Here is a 27,125-nt window from a genome sequence, read left to right on the forward strand (position 1 = left end):
CATGAGTAGTTAAAGCAAGTTGAAAGCCAGTAAGGTCAAGTGTATTGAAGTTCTACCAATTCACTTACTAAGGAGCTAAGTCATTATTGAGTGAGATGGGCCAATGTACAACTGCTTATCCATATAATCAACTGTTTGGAGCATTAGTCTTAAAGAATTATGAAAGGAAAGATGCAACTTTACTTAGTTGGAATTTGATGTACATAGTAGATTAGATGCAAATTTATATATTGTAAGAAATAGAATTGTATGACACTAGATTTATGCAATGGATTCTATTTTTTGTATATGATATTTTATTTTCTATTATGAAACATTAAATACAAATTTAATTTGAAAATAAGTAAATATATAAATAATATATTTTTTTAAACATTTAAAATTATGATACGCAAAAATGTGTGTCATATTCATTTATGACATGGCCTTTCTTGACAGGGGCTTTCTTGATACGCATTGCGTGTCATTAACACGCGTGTTGTCTTCCTTTATGACAGGGCCTTCCATGATACGCATTGCGTGTCGTAAACGCGCGTCGTAATTGCACGTCGTAAATGAGCGTCATAAATGCGCGTCGTCTCTCTTTATGACAGGGCCTTCCTTGACGCGCATTTGCGCGTCGTCTGAGCCTTTTACGACGCACAATGAGCATCGTAAAAGGCTGTTTTTCTAGTAGTGTTATCTTGCACTACAACTGAGTATAGACCTAGAATACTTCATGGATGCAAGTATGGACCTTGAGAACACTTCAAAGGCACCCTCTTTCATGAGTGTACGGCCGCACACCCATTGGGCCACACACCCATGGCCGCACATGCACTCAAGGTGGCCATACACTCCCTTTACTCAATCCAACAAGGTTCTATCACTTGGTGCAAGTAGTCCCAAGTCCCTAGAGTGATTCCCTATCGTGTCTAGTAATGAAATACTTTCATTTGACTCCTATGTGTGTCATTACATGTTATTAGGGTCAAGTTGAGTTTGAGGTTTCACTTGATACTCAACATCCCGTACCGGTATTTCGTTCAAACCACTCGCTCAAGGTGAGTTCATACCCCTACATCTTTTCTTGTTTTTACTGTTTTCAGGGGGAGAATACAAGCCAAACCATAAGTGCTTTTGTAAATTAATAAAAAGAGCTCATAACAAATATAAAACTCATGCAATTCTCATACTTTAACCCTTTTGTACTATGTTGAGCATAAGGGGAGTTCTACAACTTATCACTAAATTGCATAGTTTTCCGGACTCGATATTCACTCAGCTATACATGCAAACTATAATCGGTATAGTTTGGGATTTTGCGAAACATAACGAGTACATAAACTTTCACTACTAAACATATACACTACGACAAATATATTTTACAGTTTATATCACCACATGAATATGGCATTCATAACTATAATTGACACTACATACGGATTTACCTATGGTATAACGCTACCACACTACATGTAAACTAGATTGTACAATACTATGAGGCACTACATCAACACTGTACCCTTAGGTGTACAGGGATAAATCCTATCATAGTATAACCAGAGTCTCCTGGAGGGAGAGCGTGAGATTTGTGAATAGATCTATTCGGGACTGACAATCCCACACCGAAACTGCTAGCTACAGTTAGGAAGGCATGCCTGGCGTGACGAATGTCATTTAACTCAACGCTTGAAGAACGTTGGAAAGGTCTCTAGTCATATCAAGTATGGTTATATGACTCATAATATGTATAAATTACCTTTGGTTTACAAGTTGGCACTATTCAACAGTTTTATTTACACTAAATAAAACTAATACGCACTACAACCGGAGAATTTCCAGGTATTTCGCTACATGGTTTTATTTTAAGTAATAAAATACACTACATATACTGGCTATAGCCAGGGTTTTCAAACAGAACCGATTATACAATGGCTTCACGTACGAAATACTTATACATCATGATTAGCATTAGTTGGTCACATGAAGTAGTATTTTCGCATATCACTACAGTTTTCAGTAACGAACATTCATGGTTTTATATAGAATTGATAACGCTACATTCTCACTAAAGAAAATATAAGATTTTCATGAAACCATATGAATGATTTTACAAATCCATCAAAAAGTTTTCATTTAAAAATACCGCTTATGAACTTACCAACTTTATGCTGATATTTTCAAACTACTTGTATTCTCAGGAAATCGGTAGACTGGTACCTGCTGGATTTTTGAGAAGCTGGAGCAATAAGAGTCTTACATTTATATTTTTTTTACATACTATTTTTGAGAAGCTGGAGCAATAAGAGTCTTACATTTATATTTTTTTTTACATACTATTTGATGTAATTCAAAAAAGTTTTAGACAAATTCCAAACTGATGTAATCATTTTCATTTATGTATTTACTGTAATGGTTGTGTTGCTATGATTGCTATTATTCATTGGTTGTGATGCTATAAATGACTTCCTCCACCCCAGAACGTTTTCGCCATTCTGGTTTTGGGGTGTGACAAATACATACCTTGTTGATGTAGCTTAACTCCATGAAGCTCGAGTGCCTAGTACCACAAGTGTGACACCTCAAATGGTTCACACAGCATCAAATGCACTTGGAATAACTTAGAGAGAAATGATACACTTCATGAAATCGGCTAGCCCTCACCATTCCTTCATAGTCTCTCATGGTTGCCTATTTTGACAAGAATAAGATGCTTATATAGTGTGTTACAATTAGGGTTACACCATGTAAACCTTAATTATCATGGCCTTTCATTTCCATGATCCATGGGTACAAAAACACCATGGAGCATCCATAGAGCATCTTATGGGTTTTAGCCAAACTTGATAATCCATGGAGCATTAGCCCACTATACAAGTATGGATGATTTACACAATCAACTCATATATTTAATTAGTCTCCTTTTGATCACTTAATTAATTCCAAATTAATTCTTGATCAATACTAATTAAATAATCTTATTAATATATTAGAACTTATAATATATCACCAAACCTTAAATATTATTTCTCTCATTTTAGTCTATCCAAATGCATGATGCCATGCAACCCAAATGGACCATGCCGAGTCAGGTCAAGTACATACCAAATATAGTTATGGACTTAGACACTAATCCAACAAAACCTTCTCCATCTTCCTCTACAACTCGAAAGAGTCCCCAAGGTGAGCTTCATACCCCTTATTTTCGAGTTTTCTTTCTTTTGGGGGAGGATACAAGTCTAGTGTTGTGTACGATCTTTGTATATTTGCATGTATTTGTGTGTATGTATGTTTATGTGTGATGCAATGTTGATATTTCATGCTTACACTCCAAGAACTCAAGATTTTTCTAAGTCTCAAGTTATTGAAGCTTAGTTATCTTGATATGGTTTCACTTATCTTGGTGTTTGTCAAAAATAGAAACAAGTTACTAGGTGAAAAGAATTGATTTTCTTGATTTGTGTTAAAGATCACAAAAATATGTCCAAGAAAATGTTAAAGCAAATTTTTGGTCAAGTAAACTTGAAAAATGGAAAAATATGAAAATTTCAATCAAAATGGGCTATTTTCGACCATAAGGGTAAAAATGGGCTATTTTTGATAATTATGGTAAAAATGGGTTATTTTTGACAAACATAGTAAAAGTGGAGTATTTTTCACAACTATGGTAGAAATGGACTATTTTGACAACAACGGTAAAAATGGGCTATTTTTTACAACAATAGTAAAAATGGACTATTTTGACTATTATGGTAAAAATCGGGTATTTTTTACAACAATAGTAAAAATGGACTATTTTAGACAACTATAGTAAAAATGGACTATTTTTGTCAATTACGGTAAAAATGGGCTGTTTTGACAACCATAGTAAAAATGAGCTATTTTTTTTAAAGCACTCCTAGTAAACTGTGTAAATTACGATAGGATTTATTGCGTGTCATAAACTATAGTCGAAAATATACACTAGTAACATTATTTATAACGTTAAGTAATGGGATTCAATAATTGCGTAAATTTTGTTAACGCTCTTGTGAGACACTCCTTCACTCATACCTACCTAGCGTACATCATAAGTCCTGTAGTTATAGCCAGAATCTCCTCTAGGGAGAGCGAGATATTGTGTATAAAACTATACGAGTTGACACCCCCACACCTGAGTTGTTCGCTACAGCTAGACATACCAGTTTAGGGTGACAATTATCTTTAGAAACCGACGCCTGAAGAACGTCAAGAAAGATGCTTTAGTCATATTAGTATGGTTGTAACGACTCCAATAGAGAATAACAATATTATATTAAAATTTACGTAAAACATACACTCTACTTATTTTATAAAGCACAAAACTATGTGTCGTCTATTTTGCAAGTAATTTCACCACTCTAGTTTTAGGATTTTAAGACCACAACTTCTCGTATAGCAGAAAATATAGAATTTTCTGGGAAACACTCTTTATATAATTTCAAACAAGGTAAACAAAGAATACACATGCAATTATACATGGTTTGAAACGAGACTCACAAACTATTTTTACAAGAAGATATTGGATTTTCTGGAAGTTTACAAACTATTACAAAGTTTTGTTACAAACATGCTTATGAACTCGCCAACATTCTATGTTGACGCTTTTCAAAACCTCTTGTATTCTCAGGGACTCAGTAAGCAGGTTTTGCAGCTATGGATTTTTGGATAATTGTTGTATTTTTGAAATATCATACATTTTGTTATTTTGGATGTAATTTTATGAACAACTCAAAGTTGTAAACTATGCATGTTGGTATCTGTAATGTATGATATTTGGATAGCTATGTTTCAATTATGATCAACTGTTATGATATTACAAGATGAAGTCATCCACCCCCGGACGTTTCCGCCGTCTCGGTTCGAGGGTGTGACACCTTGTTGGCTTGCATTAATTGTGGATTGTACTAGAGAGTTACAATGTCAACCATAGAGTGTCCATACCCCTTTCAGTTCTCTTATCCAAGAAAACAACATTGCATTCTATGATATCATACCAAATCAATACAAGAACTCAGGGATTGAAGATTTTGTTAACTACGTCAGAAGCTACCCCCTTCGCTATGTATTCGGTGTTTTTCTTGAGCCATTCTACCCTAAGCAAGTATGTGAGTTCTATTGTTCTTTCCATGTTGAATTCAATGCTCAAACCATTACCGAAACAATTGGAGACGATCATTCTAGGTTTGTTATCAATGCAACATCTTTTAGACTTGCCCTACATCTTCCCTAATCAGAAAATTACTCTCAAACTTCTTCTGAGGAAAAATGTAAGCCTATCCGATCCATATTAGGGTATAATTTTCTCTCCTTGGGGTACTAATCGTGACCCAACTAAATATACCCTTCACCAAGGTTATTATGTTAGGTGGAAGTACTTGTCAGGGGTGATTGGAAAGTGTCTCGGACATAATACAGGAAGTTCAGATCAGTTAAACTTATTTAAGCATTGAATTGTGTATGCCATGACCTACAACAAAAGACTGGATCTTGCTTGTAATTTTGAAGTTATCATTCCTATGTAGTAACATAGGCTTATCCTAAATAACCAACTTCAACTACTTTCTAAATAATAAATTTGGAGTTTGGATTCTTGTCTCATTTTTTACTTTTACCAAAGGTTAATTATGTCCCTTTTCAGCTAATTGATTGCTAATAAATTACATAGCTCAATTTGTTTCATTCTTTGGTGTTTCTAACTCACTACCAATGGTACTAAAAATGGTACAAACTCAATTTCTACATATTTCCCATTACGAGGATTTGGCTCGAGCAATACATGATTTTCATTACTTTCCATGCATTACACATTCAATACATTAGTTTCATAAGACTCATTTCAAAGTAAAGCATCTATATTTCAAAACATTTCAAACACGTTATCAAAACATTCGTTCTTTCAAAACATTCTTTGATTTCAAAACGTTTATGCTTTCAAGACATTCTTTCAAAACATTCATTTCAAAAGTATTTAACACCTTCATTTCAAAAACATTTCATATATCAAAACATTAGTATTTCATTATCATAAAATCATTTAGCCATGTACCGTCAAAGTGGGAAAATATCAACACATGCTCACCTCAATTACACCTAGGTTAGTTAGTCCTCTTGTAGTTTGTTTCTTTAAAGCATTACTATTCAAACACTACCTATACAAAATATGGAAATATGTCACTAAAACGACTAAAATACCCCTTATAGGTTTCATTACTAAATTTTATTGCTTCAAACCATTCTTAATTTCTTATCATTATTCTTATTACTAAAGTCTTTAAAATAAATACAAAATTTTGATTTGAACTTGCATTCACCATTATGGATTACTTTTAATTTATCCTACCCTTCACTATTTGATCTTAGATTCTATCTGCCCAGGATCAGTAGGATGCATAAGTTACAAAAATTACACACATAAGCTAGATTCCAATAAGTTCAAGACAAATAAATCTGATCTACATAAACATTTTTGGGTGGATGTAAAATATATACGAAGAAAAGAGCTTCGCATTTATGGATTTAGCTCATAGTCTTCTTTTATCATTCACACTCTTCACTTGGTACAAATTATTATTAATACAAATCACAAGATACAAGAAGACAGAACCAGTTTTATTCATTGGTGAACCTACAATTCTTTCTGACCTCTCCATCCACATAAGTTCTGGGATTTGTAATGTTTCCCATCTTCACCATTGACTCTGAAAATTGTTCAAAAAATGCAATTGGATCTAACGCGTATTTCATCACAAGTTTCCTTGTCTCTACACCAAGAACACTCGAGTATAGTTCTTGATCCGAGTTAAGAAGACCTTCTCCTCTCAATAGTAAATGGTAATATGAGTTGTCGAAGAGATTAGGTGAAACGTAGTCCAATGCAGTCACATGATTGTCCCTTCCTCCAACTTCTGGGCATGTTGACTTTAAGTTCTTGAGGTTTGAATCAGCGATCGGGTTCATTAGGGATGTTATTTGATAGTCTCCATAGATTCTCGCTCGATAACTCGTACACCTAGCCATGCCAATTGTGTGAACACCTGCCATATTAATTACATGGTAACTCAGATACATGAGGAACATTTTCAATCATAATAAACTCATTATAAAATTTCGTCCATTTGTATTGGACGATACGTCGATTAGGTTATAGTAATCTCTTATGTTGGTTTATGTTGGTCGTGTGACATATTGTGCGTGTTTGACAAAATTAGTTGTTAGCTGGAAGCGGATAACGGGTAGCTGGTAGCGGGTAGCTGGTAGCGGGAAGTTGTAGCTTTTACTTGTTATATGAGTGTTTTTGAAAAGTAGCTGGAAGCTTTTGAAATATATAAAATTACATAAAAGGACAATTGATTAAAAATAAATAAATATATAAATATATTTTTAAGAGTAATTATGGAAATTAATTTCAAAAGCTCAGTAGCATTTTGTTAAACGCTACATGAAGTAGCTTTTAGATTTGGAGCGTTTTGTTTAAACTCAAATCTAAACGTTCGTACTACCAAACAAAGTTTTGTGTTTAAACTAAAACATTTTTTCAAAAGCTAAAAGCTAGAAACTCTCAAACGCTTTCAAAAACTCCGAGTCAAACATGCCCATTACCGCTTTGATTTACAGACCAAAAGCCCAAGAAACTACATAATATGTTATTTGATGTGTTCTATAATATATGTATGCATCCGCTTATTTTTTGTGGCCCAAAAAACAATGACTTCTTTTGCTTGTATATTTCTTAAGGTAATTATGTTTTTGTTAACTAAAACGCATTAAAAAAATAGGCTTAAAAATTACCAATAACATATATACAAGTGGATTATTAAATGAATAATAATTTTTGTAATTATATTTATTTAAAATTTTGAAAAGGTTAATTGACTACCTACTTCACTCGGTTTGATCTGTTCTGAAATTTTATCACTTTTAATTAATTTATCTAAAAATGGATAATTTGTATTATGGTTTATTGTTAACGAATCCTATAAATAAAAAGAAAAAAGTTCTCAAAAAGAAACAGCTTGAAAAGGTAAAATTTGTTAATTAAAATTTACTCACTGCATAATAACTTTCTTTATATAAAAACCTTAAATCACGTTTTCAGTAACTATATATTCGTATATGTTAATGTTAATTATAAACCTACATGGAAGAGAATTAGAGAAAAGTGTGGTTCCAACCCTACGCGACCCACCCATTTTATTACGTATATCAATTGAGTTTGCTTACCAGAAAGCGCTACCATATCAGTGACAGAGAGACCTTGGTATATGAACTTAGCGATGATCGATAGCAGCCCAATGTTGGCACCTGGTATATTTGTTTCAACCTCAGCAAAGCTAGCTGTTTTCGAGTCTTTCCTCCCAACTGGGACATCCCAATAAGGTCCACCAACCTGAACTCGCAAGCCAAAAGCATTAACAACAAACAAAAATCACAAAAAGTAATTATATATCAGAAATTTATTAAATTCTTGATGTTGGTGTTCATGTACCAGTACAGTAGCATCTCTTGCAGCGATAGCAAGAGCATCAGCACAAGAAACAGTCTCAGGACACTCGGATTCAAGCTTTTCTTTGATCCTATCTATGATGTCAAATCCTTTCAGCGATTTTAAATTCGTGGGAGCGTTCTTCTCTCCTTGAAACGTGACTGTGTCTTCTAGCAACACTGACCCATCACATCCCTGCATGCAGAACCAATAAAACAAGAAATCTCTAAATGTAAACCTTATATAGTAATAAAAAGAAGAGTAAAACATATTTTAGTAGTTGATGAACCTGTACAAAACAGTCGTGAAAATGTAAACGTAAGATGAAGGCAGCGTTTCGGGGTTCGGTTAAAACAGCACATTCCATTTCTTTCCTGATTATGGCTTCTGCGTTTGGGCATGTCGTCTTGTAGTACTCCATGGATAAGGGAAGATCAGTTGCATGTAATATGGTGAACTGACAGAAAGTTATAAGTAAAAGATGATTGAGAATGGATCGAAGGGACATGCATGTTGATGGTCTGGTTTTCATGGTGCTTAATTAATGTGCGTGACATGAGATGGTTGGGAGTTGGGACTGAGGCTATATATCATAGTAATTTACGTGCAAATGCTGAGAACTAAGGAAGGTTTGTGTGAATTTGTGTTGTAAGTCAATAGAGGATGCAACCATATTGGTTTGATTGGTGGGTATTCTGAGACCAAATTCACAATGATCCTTGTATGTTAACTACATTTTTGAGTATATATATATATATATATATATATATATATATATATATATATATATATATATATATATATATATATATATATATATATATATATATATATATATATGTGAGACGGCCTAATTTTGTGAGACCATGAGACGCATTTTTTTTATTTTTTTTTAGTTAATTCAAGTTCCGAAAATATTATTTAAAAAAAGAATTTTTGGATTTTTCCATTTATTTTGCATTTTAAAATTAATTTTTAAAATATTTACAGTATAATATTCTATTAGAATATTTCACGTATTTTTCAAAAAAAAAATGATTTTTTTTATTTTCTTATTAATTTTTTATTTTTTAGTTAATTCAAGTTTCGAAAATAATATTTAAAAACAGAATTTTTAGATTTTTCCATTTATTTTGCTTTTTAAAATTATTTTTTAGAATATGTCAGTGTAATATTCTATTAGAATATTTCACGTATTTTTCAAAAAAACGGGAATTTTTTTAATTTATTTATTTATTTTTTATTTTTTTAATTTTTTTAGTTAATTCAAGTTCCGAAAATAATATTTCTAAAAAAGAAATTTTGGATTTTTTCATTTATTTTGCATTTTAAAATTATTTTTACATTTGGTCTCACGGTCTCAAAAAATTAGAATGGTTTCAAATGAATCTGAACCTATATATATATATATATATATATATATATATATATATATATATATATATATATATATATATATATCCAAAGCGTAAAATTTAAAGCGACAAACAACAAAAAATAAAGGGTTGTAAACTTTTATAATTGACGCACATACACCAGATTATAACAAAACTCACTTGTTTTTTTATTTAAAATTTTTTAGGCCATGTTTTTTATCGAAAAAAACTGAATATACTATTGTTTATGATTTTTCCTCATCTTGCCATAGAGATCCTTGACGATATTTTAGTTCATATACAGATTGTGAATTTGTTCACATTTATATTGTGAATCTGTTTAGATTCACATTGTGAACTTTCTCGAATTCATACTATGCATAATAGTAAGCTAGATTCACAATGAGAATCTAAACTGATTGAACGTTTTTACGTTGTAAATGTTAAAAAATGATATATTTACAGTTTAGATTCATATTGTGAATCTACACTGATCGAGATTTCTTTTTGTGAACCTTCTCAAATTCACAGTGTGCATAATAATAAGTCAGATTTACACTGTGAATCTGAACTCATCAAGCTTTTTCACACTGTGAATGTTAAAAATTGAAATATTTACAGTTTAGATTCATAGTGTTTAATCTACACTGTTTGAGTTTTTTTTTTTTATATAAATTCTTTTTAGCTGATGTTGATGTTTATTAATAGAGTACAAAAAAACTAATATTTTTGGTATAATTAGTTTTTTTTTATAAAAATAAACTTAAATATTGAAAAAACTAACTAAATAAAGAGGGTTTTTTTCGAAAAAAAATCGTTTTTTATATATCAACATAGATCTTTATGGAAAGAGGATGAAAAATCGAGAACAATGGTATATTCGGTTTTTTTTATGTGGCCTAAAAGGTATTTTAAACGAAAAAAAGAGGTGAGTTTTTTGGTAAAGAGGTGGGGTTTTTTGTATAATTCGGTGTGTGTGCGTCCAATGTAGAAGTGTACTTCTATTTCTTTGGCCGTTGATCATTATGATTTCCGATGCTCACGATTAGTTCATTGGTTCCTTATTAATTATGGTTCTCTATGTGAGCCTTGAACCCAGTTTGTAGTCACTAGCTAGCTTTAAAAGTGACCTACATTCTATGTGGCCATGGCAACTACATGACCCACCTGGTCACCTCTTTGTTTTCACCGAACATGATTATCTGTTTGTGTTGAAGACATCGATTGGGTCACATAGATGCACATATCCACTGATTTGAAGGTTGCTAACATCTTGCTTGATTTTGTAATTCAAGATCATAAAAGCATCTTATGATAATGAATGTATTAAAACATAATCTCTAAATATTATTAAAAGAGAACCTTTAATTCTAAACTGAAAAAATCAGGACCATTGATTGCATTTCAATCATATATTTTTCATCTTTGGATTATTTGATGACATTATCTGTGTCAACCAATTTATTTTTGTCAATAGATTTTATAAAACGTATATTACGTTTTAAATTAGAATTCCATTAATGACACTTAAATCTCACCAAAAATAAAATGAATTAAATTAGGAATTCTATTAATGACAATTAAATATCACCAAAAATAAAATGAATTAAATTATGAATTCTATTAACGACAATTAAATCTCACAAAAAATAAAATACAAAAATACCCGCCTCCCCCAATTCTTTACATAATATATCTAACTTAAGTTTTGTAGTGGAGAAAAAAATGGGGGAAAACATGTTGTTTTGATTTTTACTTAACGATTTATATTTGTAGTCGAACGACAGAAATTATAAATACATCAGATAAAGATAAGAAAACAAGCAACTCAAATTCCACTTAACAACTTTTTAGTCATCTCAAATATGCTTATTTCTTGATAACTAATATTTGTACTATTTATCGATATTTATGCTAAAGTTGTGACAACATGAAAATGATTGTTACTCAAGTTGTTTGATTTTTTTTTTTAGATTTTATATAGGTCGAAATTGGAGTTGCAAACAACAGAATTGGTCGAATTCATCTGGGTTCTTGTGAACGTAAGTAAAATATATTTTGATTTTTATGTTATGAGGGTGTCAAATTTTGTGGTTTGAAAACTAATTGTTACAATTGTATTATTTAGAAATTTGAATCGGATCTTTCTATGGGATTCTCCATTTTTTTCATACTTTTGATGAATTGTTCAATAAGTTGAGCAATCAAATTATAAACGATAGATTCATATACAATGTATGTCATATCCTTTGCTTTTGGCTGTTAAAATCAAAAATTTGTTTTTTTTTTTCGTTTTTTTTTTATATGTTAGGATTTGAGACCTTGATGTGGATACTTGGAAATTTTGTTTGGTCTACTTGTCTACTACCTGTTCGATGAAATGCTTAAGGGAACAATATTGGGATAAACTTGCGGTCCGGTTTAAATTACTTTAAAAATATATTAGTTTAAATTACTTAAAAAATATACTTGTCGATTTTTGTTATCCTTCACAGTTTAAATTTGTATGTTTATCCTTAAAGTTTCATGTTTCATCCCTAATAGTTCTTTGTTTATGTTTTAGTTATAATGCCTTCTTTGACCCTTGATCACATTGATTAGTTTCTCATACTAAGTTTTATTTGAAAATTATATTTAATTGCAAGTTATTACACTATCTAATACCCCAATAATCTCTAATATTTGTATAAGATGGTGACAATTATTATTTGTTATTGCAGCTTCTCTTCATATTGATTATCGGATGTGGTTTGAGTTATGGAATGCTGCGACTGAGGGGATTCCACATTGTGGGGCGTTGGAATTCATTACAGAAGGAGACATGATTTATATACCTTATTGGGTATTGATGAAACTGTTTAATTCTTGCTCATATAGATCGATAAATATTTTACAATATGTTCTTTTAACCTTATATTAGGACCTTTTTTGGAAAAAAAAATTGCTTTTTAATATTAAACTTTGAAAAAAAAAGTTCATATATAACATCATACTCTTAAAAAATGACTTTTTTGGATTATTTTTAGTTGATATGGAAAGTTATATTTTTTGTATATTAAAGCTCATTTAAACGATTGTTTTCTGGAAAAAAAAATCATTAATAGCATTAAACTTTGCAAAAAAGTTCATTAATAGCATCAGAGTGTCAAAAAATGACTTTTCTGTATTCTTTTTGGCTAATCTAGAAAAAATTTATTTTTTTCTACATTAGAGCTAATTAATAGGATTTTTTTGAAAACATTTTATTAATGGAAAATTGTAACACCCAAAGTTTTGAAGGCCAAAAAAGGAAAGAAAACCCTAACTTTAAGGGGGGACTCGGCGAGTCCAAGCGGGATCCGGGTCGAGGAGTAAGTAACCGACTCGGCGAGTTGGCCAAGGAGACTCGACGAGTCAGGTCTGTTCGAGGAAAATCCTAAATTCGGGACTTGGGGCCTATTTAAGCGCCTCATTCTCTTCCCTAGGGTTCCTTTACTGCCTCTTTAACCCAGAATGCCAAACCCTAGCCACCATATTCATTGATTGAGCCAATTGTTGTCTTGAGGAGTGCATTAAAGCTTGGAGAAGGAAGAAGGATCCTGAAGGTGCAAGGAGAGGGCTATAGATCTGAGATTGGGAAGATATTTCTGAACATCTGAAGGTATTAAGTCGTTTCCCCTTCCTTTAGATCTATTTTGGTTGTGAGTTTTGGGGCTTTTAGCCATGAGTAGTGATCCATTTGAGTTAGAAGCCGGATCTAGAGTTGCTACTTCAGATCTAAGTATATTTTGGTCTTGGAAAGCATAAAGTTTCAGCCCTTGAGTTGATTATGGAGCCTCTTTGCCTTAAACCCTAGTTTATGGTGTATTTTGCCTAGATCTCCTTCTCTACACGTAAAGTTTGCAACTTTACGTGAGAAATAGGCTTGGGAAGGGTAGATCTACAGTTTAGAGTCCATGCATGACTCAAAAGTCCTCTGCATGTATAGAGATCTAAATGGACTCGGCGAGTCCTTTGAGTGGACTCAGCGAGTAGCATGAAGATTTGGAGGAACTCGACGAGTGGGATGAACAACTCGTCGAGTCAGATGAAGTTGGGCAGGAACTCGGCGAGTCTGTTGAAGGTTGTCTTGGACTCGGCGAGTCTGTTCTTGGACTCGGTGAGTCAGGTCACAAAACCCCCAAACCCTTCGAGTTGAGACTCGAATCAGTGAGTCGAATGGAGGTGAGTTTCCCTTTGTATGAATGGGTCTACGGCCACAATGTCGGACCATGTAGTTACGAGTAGAAGACCCGGGGGTTAGCTCTAGGCACAATATGCTAGTATGATATTCGGGACGAGGTCCAATGATAGAGGGCGGGTGCCCAAGGAATGGTTTATGTGATAGTTTATACTTGTTGTCTGTGTGATACTTGTATATGCTTGGTAGGGAGGTGAGTGTGGGCGAGATCCCGTATCTCACCAATAGCAGAGTGTGGATGGTGTTCCGTATCTCAATAGCAGCAGATCAGGGGCGAGGCCCAAGTTAGGGAAGGAGTGAGGATGGGCTGGGACCGTACCTCACTATCAGCAGGAGTATGGACGGGGTTCCATGACTCATCAGTAGCAGGACAGGGGCGGGGCCTAGAGATAGGCGAGGCCTTAAGACATGATCTATTAGTATGTGTTTAGCTTATGTAATGTGATGTGATATGTTTATGTGCTATTATATGTTAGTGGGCGAGGCCCTGTGACAGGCGAGGCCTAAGTAAAACAAATCTGTATCCGAGCAGGGCTCGAAGCCAGGCGGGGCCTGGAGCCGCAGGGCTGTTGTAGCGGGCGAGGCCCGAGGTAGGGGGCGAGGCCCAGAATAGCGGGCGTGGCCCAGTATGTGCAATATGTGGTTATGCATGGTATGTGGTACGGTGGGGAACTCACTAAGCTTCGTGCTTACGGTTTTCAGTTTTGGTTTCAGGTACTTCCGGTAGCCGAGGGAAGAGCTCGGGGTGATCGCATGGCACACACCATAGATTAGACAGTCTGGGAATGTTTACTCTGATAACGAACATGTATTTTGGAAACTAATACTCTGTTTATGTTTTGAAATGATGAATTTGCTTAAAGTAATGTTTTATTAAAAGAAATTTTTAGTCTTAAATTTTGGGACGTTACAAAAATACATTTTCATTTTCTTTCGCGTAATAGACCATTTATGTAAGAAAAACATTTCAAATATGGACCATTTGTGTACTTTTGTTCACATGTGAACCATTTATGTAGTATATAAATTTAAATGTTAATTAGTAGGTCATTAATATGACAATTTTCTAGGGAAAATTTGTTTTTAGTATTGAAATTTGCAAAAAAAAAAAAAGTAGAATGATAACAATATATTAATTTATTTTGTATTTATCATATATATATATATATATATATATATATATATATATATATATATATATATATATAAAAGTTATATTATAATATAAGTTTTTAAATAAGACATAACGAGATTATTACCTTATAAAAATAAAAATAAGATAGCAACCAATTAATTGATTCTTTATTTCAATATTTCATTATTATCTTTAAACGATTAATTATGTTCTAAAGTTTTGTTATTCGAAATTTTTTTCAGATATATAAAAGTAATCATGTTTTAATTTTTCAAATTATAAAAGTAATCATGGTTTATGTTTTTCATATATGAAAATCATATTACGAAAAAGAGTGTTAACATCTATCCGTTTTAAAATAAATTTCACATATTATTTTAGTTTTTAAACAGATATTTTGACAAAATAACTATTTTTTTAGGATTAATGTATACTTATATATGAATAAGAGATGATACAAGAACAATATGTTACATGTTCTTTAAAGTATAGCATGTTCCTGCTAAGAACATATGAAAATTTGCATTCATAAATAAGTCTCATTTTTTAACCAATTTGCTAATATTTATTGCAACACACCCTCCCTGTAAACTTTAAGCCCCTAAATAGTCGTCTGAAACTTATCATCAAAAAAGACTATTTGGTATCATTGCATCACTAATAGTCAAAATAAACTATCTAGAGATTTGGTCCAAGGTTTCCTCTATGTCCGCATGAAGATGACATGTTACCATTCAAGCTGATAAGAAAACAATTTCTAATCAAATAATGTTTCGCGATGGCAATCAATAAAGCTTACGGAGAAACAATTCCAAATGTAGGTATTTATCTCCCAGAATTGGTTTCATGCATGGCCAACATTATGTGGCATTGTCTAGAGGGATATCACGTGCCAATACAAAAGTATTAGTGAACTCTAACGAACAATTCAACGACAATGAAGCTTATACATCAAATATGGTCAACAAAGAGAAAATCATTGCTTTGTAGGTATTTATCTTTAAGAATCGTTCGGAGGCAAGACCATTTTATATGGAGATGGCTTTAGACAAATTCTTCTAGCAATACAAAGAGGCAATTGTTCGGATATTGTGCATGCATCATATTCGTCCAAATTACGGCGTGATGTATAGTATTACGTTTAACCGTGAACATGAGATTTATTTTGGTTGTATAACTAAGATTTGGATGAGACAAAAGCATTTGATGAGTGGATTGTTAAAATTGGTGATGGTAATATTGGTGGCCCTAATGATGGTGAAGTTGAAATTAAATTTCCAGAAGACGTTGTTGTTCGCTCTATAGGTGACCATATTCATTCAATTGTATCCATCATTTATCTATCCTTTGAAAATCATCTTGATGATCAATCATATTTTCAAGAAAAAGCTATTTTGGTCCCTACAAATGATGAATTTGATGCTACCAATGACTACATTTTAGGATTGATGAAAGATGAAGGGAAAACATATGAGTTCAAATTCTTTACGTGATACAGAGTTACCAGGTTTTTTTTGAGGAATCAATTTACTCTTCGGTTGTGTAGAATGATTTTAAGGCATCTAGAATTTCCAACCATAAACTTACACTAAAAATAGGTGTTCCAGTCATATTACTTTGTAACATCGACCAAACCAAAGGACTATGCAATTGTACTAGATTATAAATTGTTAGGCTTGGAAGAAACGTCATTGAAGCCTGAATCATATATGATAGATTCTTTATGGAGACTACTTATATACCTTACATGAATTTAACTCCGTCTAATGAAAGAATCTCATTCTGTTTTCAGCGGAGGCAATTCTCTATAGTAGTTTATTTTGTTATGGCCACTAACAAAAGTCAATGACAATAATTATCAAATGTTGGATTATACTTGCATAAGCTTGTCTTCACTCATTTTCAGCTATATATTTTTTGTTTCTCGCGTCACAAGTGAAAAAGGATTGAAGGTACTCATATATTACGAAGAAGGTTGTCCAACTAATAAAACAAAAAGTTATGTTTACAAAGAGGTCCTTCAACTATTATAGATATTCAAGTGTTTCTTTGTTTTTTTCAAACATTTAAATGTTAGCAATAATGCTAAGTCTGTTTATGTTACTCTATTTTTTTATGGTGCCAACTTTTTTTATACATTTACATGTATATTTTTATATGTTCCCCCGTGTTTTACGCGGGGTCATAATCTAGTTCTAATGATTATAAGTAACAAAAGTCTTATCATCTATATTTATGGTTTTCCCAATAATGAAGTTTTGGGTTGTCAGTTTTTGAAATGGTCCTACAAGAAACTTGAACTTACTAATTATGGTTACGGTAAAAACATTACCTTTGTATTACTTGATGCAAACATAGGAAAAAGTTATAATTTTGGTTCCTATAGTGTACATTTTTTAGCTTTCTAAGGGCAAAATAGTCATATTCATAGTATTCACATCTCTCTTGTTTCATGCATTCATGGTGTCTAATGTTCAAGGCAATATAATTACATCAGAGTATCAAACATCCGAGAACCTGAAGTAGTTATAAGTGCAAAACCACCTATTGGTGGTGGTGTGTGAACTTCACTTTGTCTTTCTCTTTGTTTTATGTAGTTATCATTTCTTAATGTTGCTTTCCTCTTTTTTTGTACATGTGAAGAAGAATATGTTGGTTTTCCTTTCAAGTTTTTCACTGATGTTCTCTGATAATGTACAAGGGGCCTTATTTTTCTAATTTTGTGTCTTCGGTGTTTATGTTTATATAATCTTTTGTGCTCTTATCTTCCGTTTTTTGGGTGCAAAAAATTATAAATCTTTATTCTGTATTCTTAATATGATGTTGGACTGAGAAAAGAGACATGCATAATCTTAATCTAGTGTCAAAATTTTACATATTATTGTTCTTTGTGATCTGTTTTAGATTCCCTTTTCAGAAACATAAAAAAAAAATTTCTTCCCTTCATAACCTGTAAATGTTTTCAGCCCTTTTTAGGTGCTTTTGGGTGAGTTTGGTAAATAAACTGAACCTATTTTGGAGTAATAATGGATGGGCGTTGGCATATAGTTGACATTCCTCAGTCACAAGCATTGATAACTCTTCGAAGAGTTATAAAAAAATAACTTTCAAAGTAAAGGTTTAAAAAAAATCACTTTCAAAGTTTCTTTCAAAATAACCAAAAGGGGATGCGATGTGTACAATCAATCGAGGCCAGTAAGTTGACCCCAAATTACCACACTGTTCTTTGATATTGTGATATGTTAGATCAACATGCTAGTGATAGGCTAGGGATCTTCAAAAATCTCTAAATATTATTAAAAGATAGCCTTTAATTCTAAACTAAAGAAATCAGAGTCATTGATTGCATTTCAATCCTATATTTTTCACCATTGGATTATTTGCTGACATCATCTTTGTCAATCATTTTATTTTTGTCCACCAATTTATAAAACATATATTACGTTTTAAATTAGGAATTTTATTAATGACAATTAAATCTCATCAAAAGTAAAATTAATTAAATTAGGAATTCTATTAATAGCAATTAAACCTCACCAAAAATAAAATGAATTAAATTAGGAATTCTATTAATGACAATTAAATCTCACCATAAATAAAATGAAAAAAATACCCCACCGCACCCCTTATTACCAGTCCCCCTACACCCTCTCCTCATTTCTTTACATAATCTATCTAACCTAAGTTTTGTGTTGGAGAAGAAAATAGGGGAAAGAAGAAATATAATACTTGTAGGCTTCGATCTATATGGATTAATCTTGTGTTCGATCATCATGGAAGAATTAGGAATGATAAAGAGATAAATTTTATTTGGATTCTACTTTAATTTGATTGTAGTTTAGATCAATTTTGGTTAAGTTTTAGATTATGTTTATTTTATTCTGTTTCAACAATGAAGTTCCAATCTATAAAACCTTTCGATTTAAGTTTAGATCGATAATGGTTACGCTTTCTAAATCTGCTTTGATTTTTCTTCTTATGATTTGTATTGTTGATTTTGTTTTTTTAAGTTATAGGTATTTGAGAGCAAAAAGATGGACACGATAACACCTCTACCTCTCATCTATTGTTTCCATTTGGAAGATATGTCCACTAGGTATTGAATTTGTATATGTCGATTTTCTTTTTTATTTTTACGTTTTTTTGTATATGTGTTTAGTCAATGATTTTTTTTTGTGGCTTACAAAATCGTGAATGGAAGATATACCCGAGTCAATGTTTATAATGCTTTAACCATTTGATCCCTTCCTGGATTTAGAGATGGAATTTAAACCCTTATACCAGTGAGTGATCCACATATCCTACAACTCAACAAATCCCAGTAGTGATATTTGTTTTGATTTATTGTAAAAAAACATCTTTTTATAAAAACACAAATTAGGCTCTCAGAAAGGAGTTATTCACCGGTTCCTTTTTAATATTATAAAACATATTTTAGACTCAATAGCAAAGAAAAGACAGTTTTAGTATACCATGTAAATAGATTACCTCGATACACCTTATTGGAAAACGTTTATGGCTGATTACTTTTGGTTACTTAGTAGGTTTTTTTTTTGATAAACTGCCTGCTAATTTATCTATTACATATTATTATGTTTTTTCAAAGGAGAGATACATAGAACTCAGATTGCTAATTTTCGTTTTGTGTTTTTGGAATACATTTTAGTTGTGAACTTGATGTTATGCAAGTACTTCCGTTCCATGCCTCACGAACATGTTTCTGGAACGAAATTACTCATTCTATTATCTGGCTTTTACGATTACCTATCATTTCCATTTCTTTGTTGTTTTATTCTTTGCAACCTCACATATCTCAAAAAAAAAGTAATTCTGAAATCAATCACAAAATAGAAATGTTTTATAAACTCCTATAAGGGAAGAAGAAAGTCAAGACTAAACGAGTGTATGGTGTTAATCTAATTATGATGTTCTTTCATCTCTATTTGCATGTTTCTGACTTGTTCGTAGTATTGTCTATAAAATATTGTTGTTATATTTGAAAGTTCATTTTCCCTTTTTCATCCTTTTTTTTGTATATATTTTAATCTTTCAAGTTATTTAGAATATTTGAGGGACCGTTTCTACTTGGGTTTGGGGTGAAGTCGAAAGCCCTAAAACTGGAGGGTAACTGTATTCAGAACCAATTGAATATTGAAGATTTTTGTTGGCATTAATTTCAATAATCATATTTACCCTAGAAGAGATATCAGAACTATAGTTTATTTTTTATAACGTTTCTTGTATTTTTTTTTAAATGTTCTACAGGTGACGGCTACAAGGTATGATCAGCCCTATCTATGATCAAGGGTAATTTGGTAAATCTTTAAATATTACACTTTATTAAAGAGTACAAACAAATATTTTTGACTTTTGGTTCCTTATGAAGGAGGCAAGGGGTCCTTTTAATATAAATTGTTTATTTTATGGTTTATTACCTTCTGTGTCTACAACATAATTACCACCTTTTGATTATGCTTATTCAGTATGTCATAATACTTTATTTGATCTAAATTTATGATTTTCATTGTCTGGAATTGTAAGAGTCAGAGACAATTTTCAATTTTTTTAACGACATCGATTATTCCAATAAATTTTGAGTTGTAAGTGCTTTAGATGGACAATCGATGCTTTTGATTATATTTGATAGTGTACTTAAGGGGGTTGTTTTTTTAGATTATCGATTATTATATGGAATCATTTATTTTAAATTAATAACATTATATTTACCATTCAATATAGAAACCGTCATTCATGAACCCACTACCATATCAACTTTCCCTCTCCTTTCTCTTCCATCTTTCCCAACCCACAACATATGGAAACCTTATATTTTTCAACCCACTCAATTAAAAAAATACAAAAAACTAAGGTATAAGTTTTAAGACACATGGTAGAAGACGAGAAAGAAAGAGAGAGAGAGAGAGAGAGAGAGAGAGAGAGAGAATGATAGAGAGTAAGAGAGATAGAGAGAGAGAGAGAGTGTGTCACACCCCCAAACCAAGGATGGCGGAAACATTCGGAGGTGGAGGACTTCATGTATAGTATCACAACAACGAGTATAATAGTGCTCAAAGTAAATACAACCATCATAAATATAATTGAAAAAGTTACATCATAGTAACTTTACATGTTTCAAAATCAATTACATTATGATGACAAAATGAACTGTTTGACGATTTATCGTCCCATCCTCAAAATGTTGTTGGTTTTCCTGTTTCACTGATTTCCTGAGAATATAAGTAGTTTGGTAAAAGTGTCAACAATTAAGTTGGTGAGTTTATAAGAGTTTTGTTTGAGAAGGAAGCCGTTTTCTTTGTAAAAGTGACAAAGTATGTTTCCAGAAAACCCAATATTTTCTTTGTTAAGTGTGAAATGAATGCTTCTATGTTATGAGATAATGAACCCTAGAAAGACCCGTAGATTCCTTTTATAATCACCCAGTGTATATAAGTTATATAAAATTTAAATTAAATAAACCGTCGAATATAATGGGTCTGCCCTAGGTCCACAACCAAACAAGGAACAGGAAGAAAGGCGGGCCCACCAATTCTAAGTCGATTTTGAATAGATTCTTATATAACTCTAACATATACACTTAGCAATTATAGCTGGAGCCTAACAATTCTAGATGAATGTAGTTTTAACAGAAATATGTTTCCAAAGAAAATCCAATATTTTCCTTATGTCACATCGCAAAACCAAGAACGGAAGAAACGTTCTGGGACGGAGGACGTCATGTACAGTATCACAACAATGAAAAGTAGTAAACAAGCAACAACATCATCCATTGCATTAATAATATAATTATTATACAAGTGTGTTCTGTCAAATTTTGATAAACACTAAAGCATAAATCAAAATGAAAGATGAGTCTTGAACGAACTCCATCTTCTCTAAACCTTGCATCGGAACCTGTCTATGTTTGACCTGAGGATACAAGTTATTTTGAAAGAGAGTATCAACTTTAAAGGTGGTGAGATCATATGTATTTTAGTGTCTTAATTTGTACGTAAGAATTTGTATGTATATGAACTGTAAGTATTGAGAATGTATATGAACTGTAAGTATAACAATGTTTTGTAAATCAACTGTAAATGTTTGAAAAACCCTAGAAATCCCTATGATTCCTACTATTATATAAAGGTGTCTTCTACCAAGACCTAACTGCTCTGAATGTAGTCTTCTACCAAGCCCTAACTACTCTGAATGTTCGTTTCTTGTAAAAGTGTGTAATTTTCCAAGTGTAACTATTATTAACAAAATATAGTTTTTACATTTAATGTTTAAGTGAAAAGATCACTAAATATATGTAAAGGGAAAATTAATGTAGTACTGTAGTGTTGTATTATAGGAACTACAGCTGTACTAACTACCTTAAACCGGATTTATATTAAGGCATCATGTGATTAATTGTACCATACTATCAACTGGTAACAACGACAAAGGTATGGTCATAAAAAAAATGACGTTTGGCACCCGCAGACTGCAGGTCCGGCTGTAGCTAGCAGCAAGGTGTACGATAGTCAATCCAGTATAGATCTATACGCAAACTCACGCTCTCCCTCCAAGAGAATTCTGGCTACAACTCGGGCCATGACATTTAAGGCATGCTCCGATACAGTGGATCACAATTACATCAGCGTATTTATGTATATGTAATGTACTGTAATGTTCTAGCTGTAATGTATGCTCTCTCTATCTAGCAAGTATAGTAATGTACTGTAATGTTCTAGAAAGTATTGACTCATGAATGAACTGACTCATTGTATGATATCGCGTTCTAGTAATAGTTCTAGTATCTTCCTAAACTACCCATATGGTAGCTTACTAGTAATTGAACTGGTACGTATGAACATGGATGTATACCCTTGCTACCCAAGGGCATTGGCTGAACCGGAAGGACCTTTATGACTATATATGTACACCTGATATATAACTAATATTTAACCGACCTTCGGACGGGTACCCGATATCCCACCAGACCACATCCAAATCGAGGAAAAGGAAACAGGGTGGATAGCCTTCTAAGTCTTTTAAACATTTCTTATATAACTATACATATAGAGGCATGCAATTTATAATAAAAAAGCATAAAATGAGTTTTGTAAAACCTTTAAACATAATTATCATCTTAGAAAATATTGACTTGATGTCAATCTATAAAACGATTTTGAAGGCACGGGTTTGATAAAATAGTTTCGTATAACGAAACATTTGTTTGAAACACAATTGTAAATATGTTTTAAATGTAACATACAGAGTAAAATGAACAGTTTAATAATGAGTTTTAAACATATAAAATGTTTACGAAAAACATTTGAAGGAAACTGTTTGGTAAAACGGCTAATGAGTAGCCAATCATTTGAATGCTGTTTATTAATCACAAGTGATTGATATAATAACTAGCATGATTCTAATTGTATTCCCTCCCTCCCATAAAACATTTAAAAACGGTTAAAACATTGATTAATGGGTATGAACTCACCTGTTGTGGGTGATCCGGATGAACTGAAGAGATAGGACTGCTAGGTGTCAAGTGAAGACTTTAGACACACACAATGGTCCTAATTACATATGAAGACATATGTATATAAAAAATTAGCGATTATAACACTAATTAAACATGTATAAACATCCTAATGCGAGGAAAACACTTTTGGTCAAGTGCTAGGAGGCTAATGGGTTGCAACAAAGGAGTGCAAGACCTCTTATGGGAGTTTATGGTCAAAAGACCATATGTGTTGGAGTTTACGGCCCAGGGGAGTAAACTCCTGGCCGTAAACTCTCTATAGGGTCACTAAATGAAGCCTAACATTATTACAATTTAAGTGGTGAAGTGTTTCAAGGCTTAAACAAGTGTTTGGGCTTCCTTTTAACTCCTTTGAGGAGTTCACGGCCCATGGACCATATCCCATGGAGATTACAGCCGTAATCTCCCTTGGGAGGGTGTTTGTGGTGTTTTCAAGTCCCTAATTTATCTAAGAATGAATCAAGGAATTTTTCCAAGGCTTTAGGAGAGTTTATAGCACCATTTGGCACTATTTCTTGGAGTTCACGGCCCTGGAATTTCTTGGGCCGTGAACACCTTTTTCTTGGTGTTCTAAAGGTGTTTGCTAGTCCTAAACACATTAGGGTACTTGTCTAAATTAGTCTCTTGGCTTAAGGAAGGTTTTTAGGGCATTTTGACACTTAAAAATGGAGTTCACGAGCCAAGAACATCCTTGGCTGTGAAACTCACTTCTAGCCATTGTTTCTAATTGATTTTGTGGTCTAAACATGTAATGGTGGCTTCTAGTTTGAGTTCCAAGGCTTTGAGGGACATTGGTCACTCTTTTGGCCCTTAAAAAGGAGTTTACTCTCCAAGTGTTCTTGGGCGGTAAACTCCCAGATCTTGGGGTTTTGATCCGATTTTGATGTTATAAAACACAATCTAAGCTATATAATACAACTAGATAGAAGTACTCACGATTTGGGATAAAAACCCGAAGATCCGTGAGAGAGAATATGGCTTTTCTCTAGTTGGAAATGTAACTAATGAATAAATATGGTTCAGATTTCTATATATAGTCTTGAGAATTTTGGCAGAAAATATTTTATTCCCGGAATGAACTCTAATATCATAGAGTATTGGAATAATAGTGTTGCACAAAACCCTAGTGCATCCACTCTCCTGATATCTCCTTAAGTGCTAATCCTGAAATACTCAAACTTATACCAAAAGTCTGGAATTTCACTATAACTGTTCTAACTTCTATTGGCTTGATATGGTTTGTTCAGAATGGAAATTTCGGGTTGTCACATCATCCCCCTGTTAAAGGGAATTTCGTCCCAAAATTAGAATTTAGGTAAGAAAGTAGGTATTAATGATCGAGTCATGAGGAGGAAACTTCCTAATCGATTGGTTCTAGCGCTCCTAAGTGAAATCGGGTTCTCGGTTGGTATCCCAACGAACCTTCACTAATGGGCGACGACGTTGCTTCGTCCGCTTAACCTCTCGGTCGAGGGTCACTACAGTTCTAATACGAAGGCGAGGATCTCGACGAGTGGACTTACTAGAGTCCTTACGGAAAGGTACGATTTAACGATCGAGACGCGAAGAGTAAATGTACGTTACTAAGTTCGCGGAGTAGGTCAAGTTTGCGAGGTACATGACCAATTCAGGTAAGAATCTCGGTGGTCCTAACGATATTGGATTTAGCTTTCCACGCTTTTACGAAGTGTATTAAGCCATTCCCAGAGTGAGTTTTCCTAAAGAACTTGGTCTCTCACTTGGAATTCCAAAGGTTCCTTTTTCTTGTTTAACTTCCCAGTCAAGGGCCACCCCCTGCTGGGTCAAAGTCGTAAAGGTTTCTGTAATTTGCGAGGAGTTATGGATGAACCATGGCAGTAGATCTGTAAGACCTAGAATTTGGCGAATGTCTGTCGGCGTCCATGGTGTCGAAAAATTCTCAACGGTTTTGATAAATTGACAGAGTACCCAAGAATTTCCACATCACTAATAGTGTGTCTTAGGAAATTTTGACTCTTCAATTCCAAAACTCGTGTTCAGAGAACTTCGCGAAAAGTGTCTCCGAGGGTAATGTTTCCACGGGTTCCTTCTTACTACGAGGGTAGATAAGTAAGTCATCACCTGGAGAAATGACGAACTGATCCAAGTAAGAAAGACGGACCCTATTCATTAAACTCATGAATACTATGGGCTTATTGGTCCTATCCGAAAGGTTTCACTACGGACTCGAAGTGTCCGCATCGAGTTCGGAAGGTAGTCTTCCGGACATCCTTCCCTAACAGTCGAACTGGTGATATTCGGATCTCAGATCCATTTCTGAAAGTAATTATTTCCTTGCGTTTGCTCAACAAATTCATCTATGCGAGGCAGAGACAACGATTTCCAACGGAAAAATCTGGATGGAGCCCTGGATAGTCGAGGCACATACGATGCAATCCGTCGATCTTCTGGAAGAATAAGACCGAAACTCTCCAGGGTGAGAAGCCTAGTCTTCCAATTCTATTTCTGTGTAGTTCGCTAAGTTGTCCGGGCTATTCTTGTATCTCCGTAGGTGTTTAGACTGTAGGGAAATATGTTTACAGAAGTCTTACTGGGTTCTAAGTTTGTTCACATGATGATGCGATTACTCGTAGTCTTGAGCAGTTCTCCATCCTGAAGTTCATATTAGAATTCATACATGGTTTCACAATCACAATTTCGTGTATACGAGTCGTATATAATTAAGATTGAAATGGTAGTCGAATAACTGTTTCTTCTTTAAGCTCATATCCCATCGGGGAAAAGAAGTTAAAGTGGAATCATCAATTCTAAACCTGTAGAACCTTGATTATATATTACCCTTATGTATACATTCCTCAGTGATAGATCAACCGCATGAATCCTTGGATTAAACTTGACGTGCTGCACGAGTGGTACTTCGGGGATTTCTTCGGAAAGAAAAGAGCTATGAGGTACTCCATGCATGAGTACTTCGGTGTTCTAATATGACGGCTTCGCTAAAACGACGTTTACTGAGAAAGAGGTGTACGTATGAAGCTGATATGGCGTCGATCAAATTGAATCTAGTTGTCTAATAATGTCGGAATCATACTGAAACTGAAAGACATTAGATTTGAACATAAGACGTTTACAGACAAAACACAACCGTGCAACCATCAACAGAGTTACAATACTTTAGACTTACAACAAGAGCATTGCTGCGAATAAGGTATACTACAAAAGACAAGTACACGCAGCACGAGCATCCCTATACAGACATTGATCCGTATATGGATAATGAAGGCCCAAAAGGTTATGGGTAGCTTAATGTTGGGCTAGAAAGTTGTTTGGGCTTAATGGCCTATGAGGTATGCATGGTGACATAGTTGATGGATTAGGGTTTTCATAATTAAATTAATAAA

General features: G+C 33.2%; 1 protein-coding gene across 1 annotated transcript; it reads right to left on the reverse strand.

Moving 5' to 3' along the window:
• Positions 1-6,434: 6,434 nt before the first annotated feature.
• LOC145093560 (peroxidase 11-like) lies at positions 6,435-9,057 on the reverse strand. Its single transcript, XM_079031711.1, has 4 exons — positions 8,775-9,057; positions 8,489-8,680; positions 8,224-8,389; positions 6,435-7,037 (listed from the first exon to the last, which is right to left on the reverse strand). The coding sequence occupies exons 1-4, from the start codon at positions 9,015-9,017 to the stop codon at positions 6,613-6,615; spliced, it is 1,026 nt and encodes a 341-aa protein (XP_078887837.1). The 5' UTR covers positions 9,018-9,057; the 3' UTR covers positions 6,435-6,612.
• Positions 9,058-27,125: the final 18,068 nt, after the last annotated feature.

Source organism: Lactuca serriola, chromosome 3 (assembly GCF_051521515.1).
Source record: "Lactuca serriola cultivar US96UC23 chromosome 3, Lser_US96UC23_V15, whole genome shotgun sequence".
Classification (NCBI taxonomy): domain Eukaryota; kingdom Viridiplantae; phylum Streptophyta; class Magnoliopsida; order Asterales; family Asteraceae; genus Lactuca; species Lactuca serriola.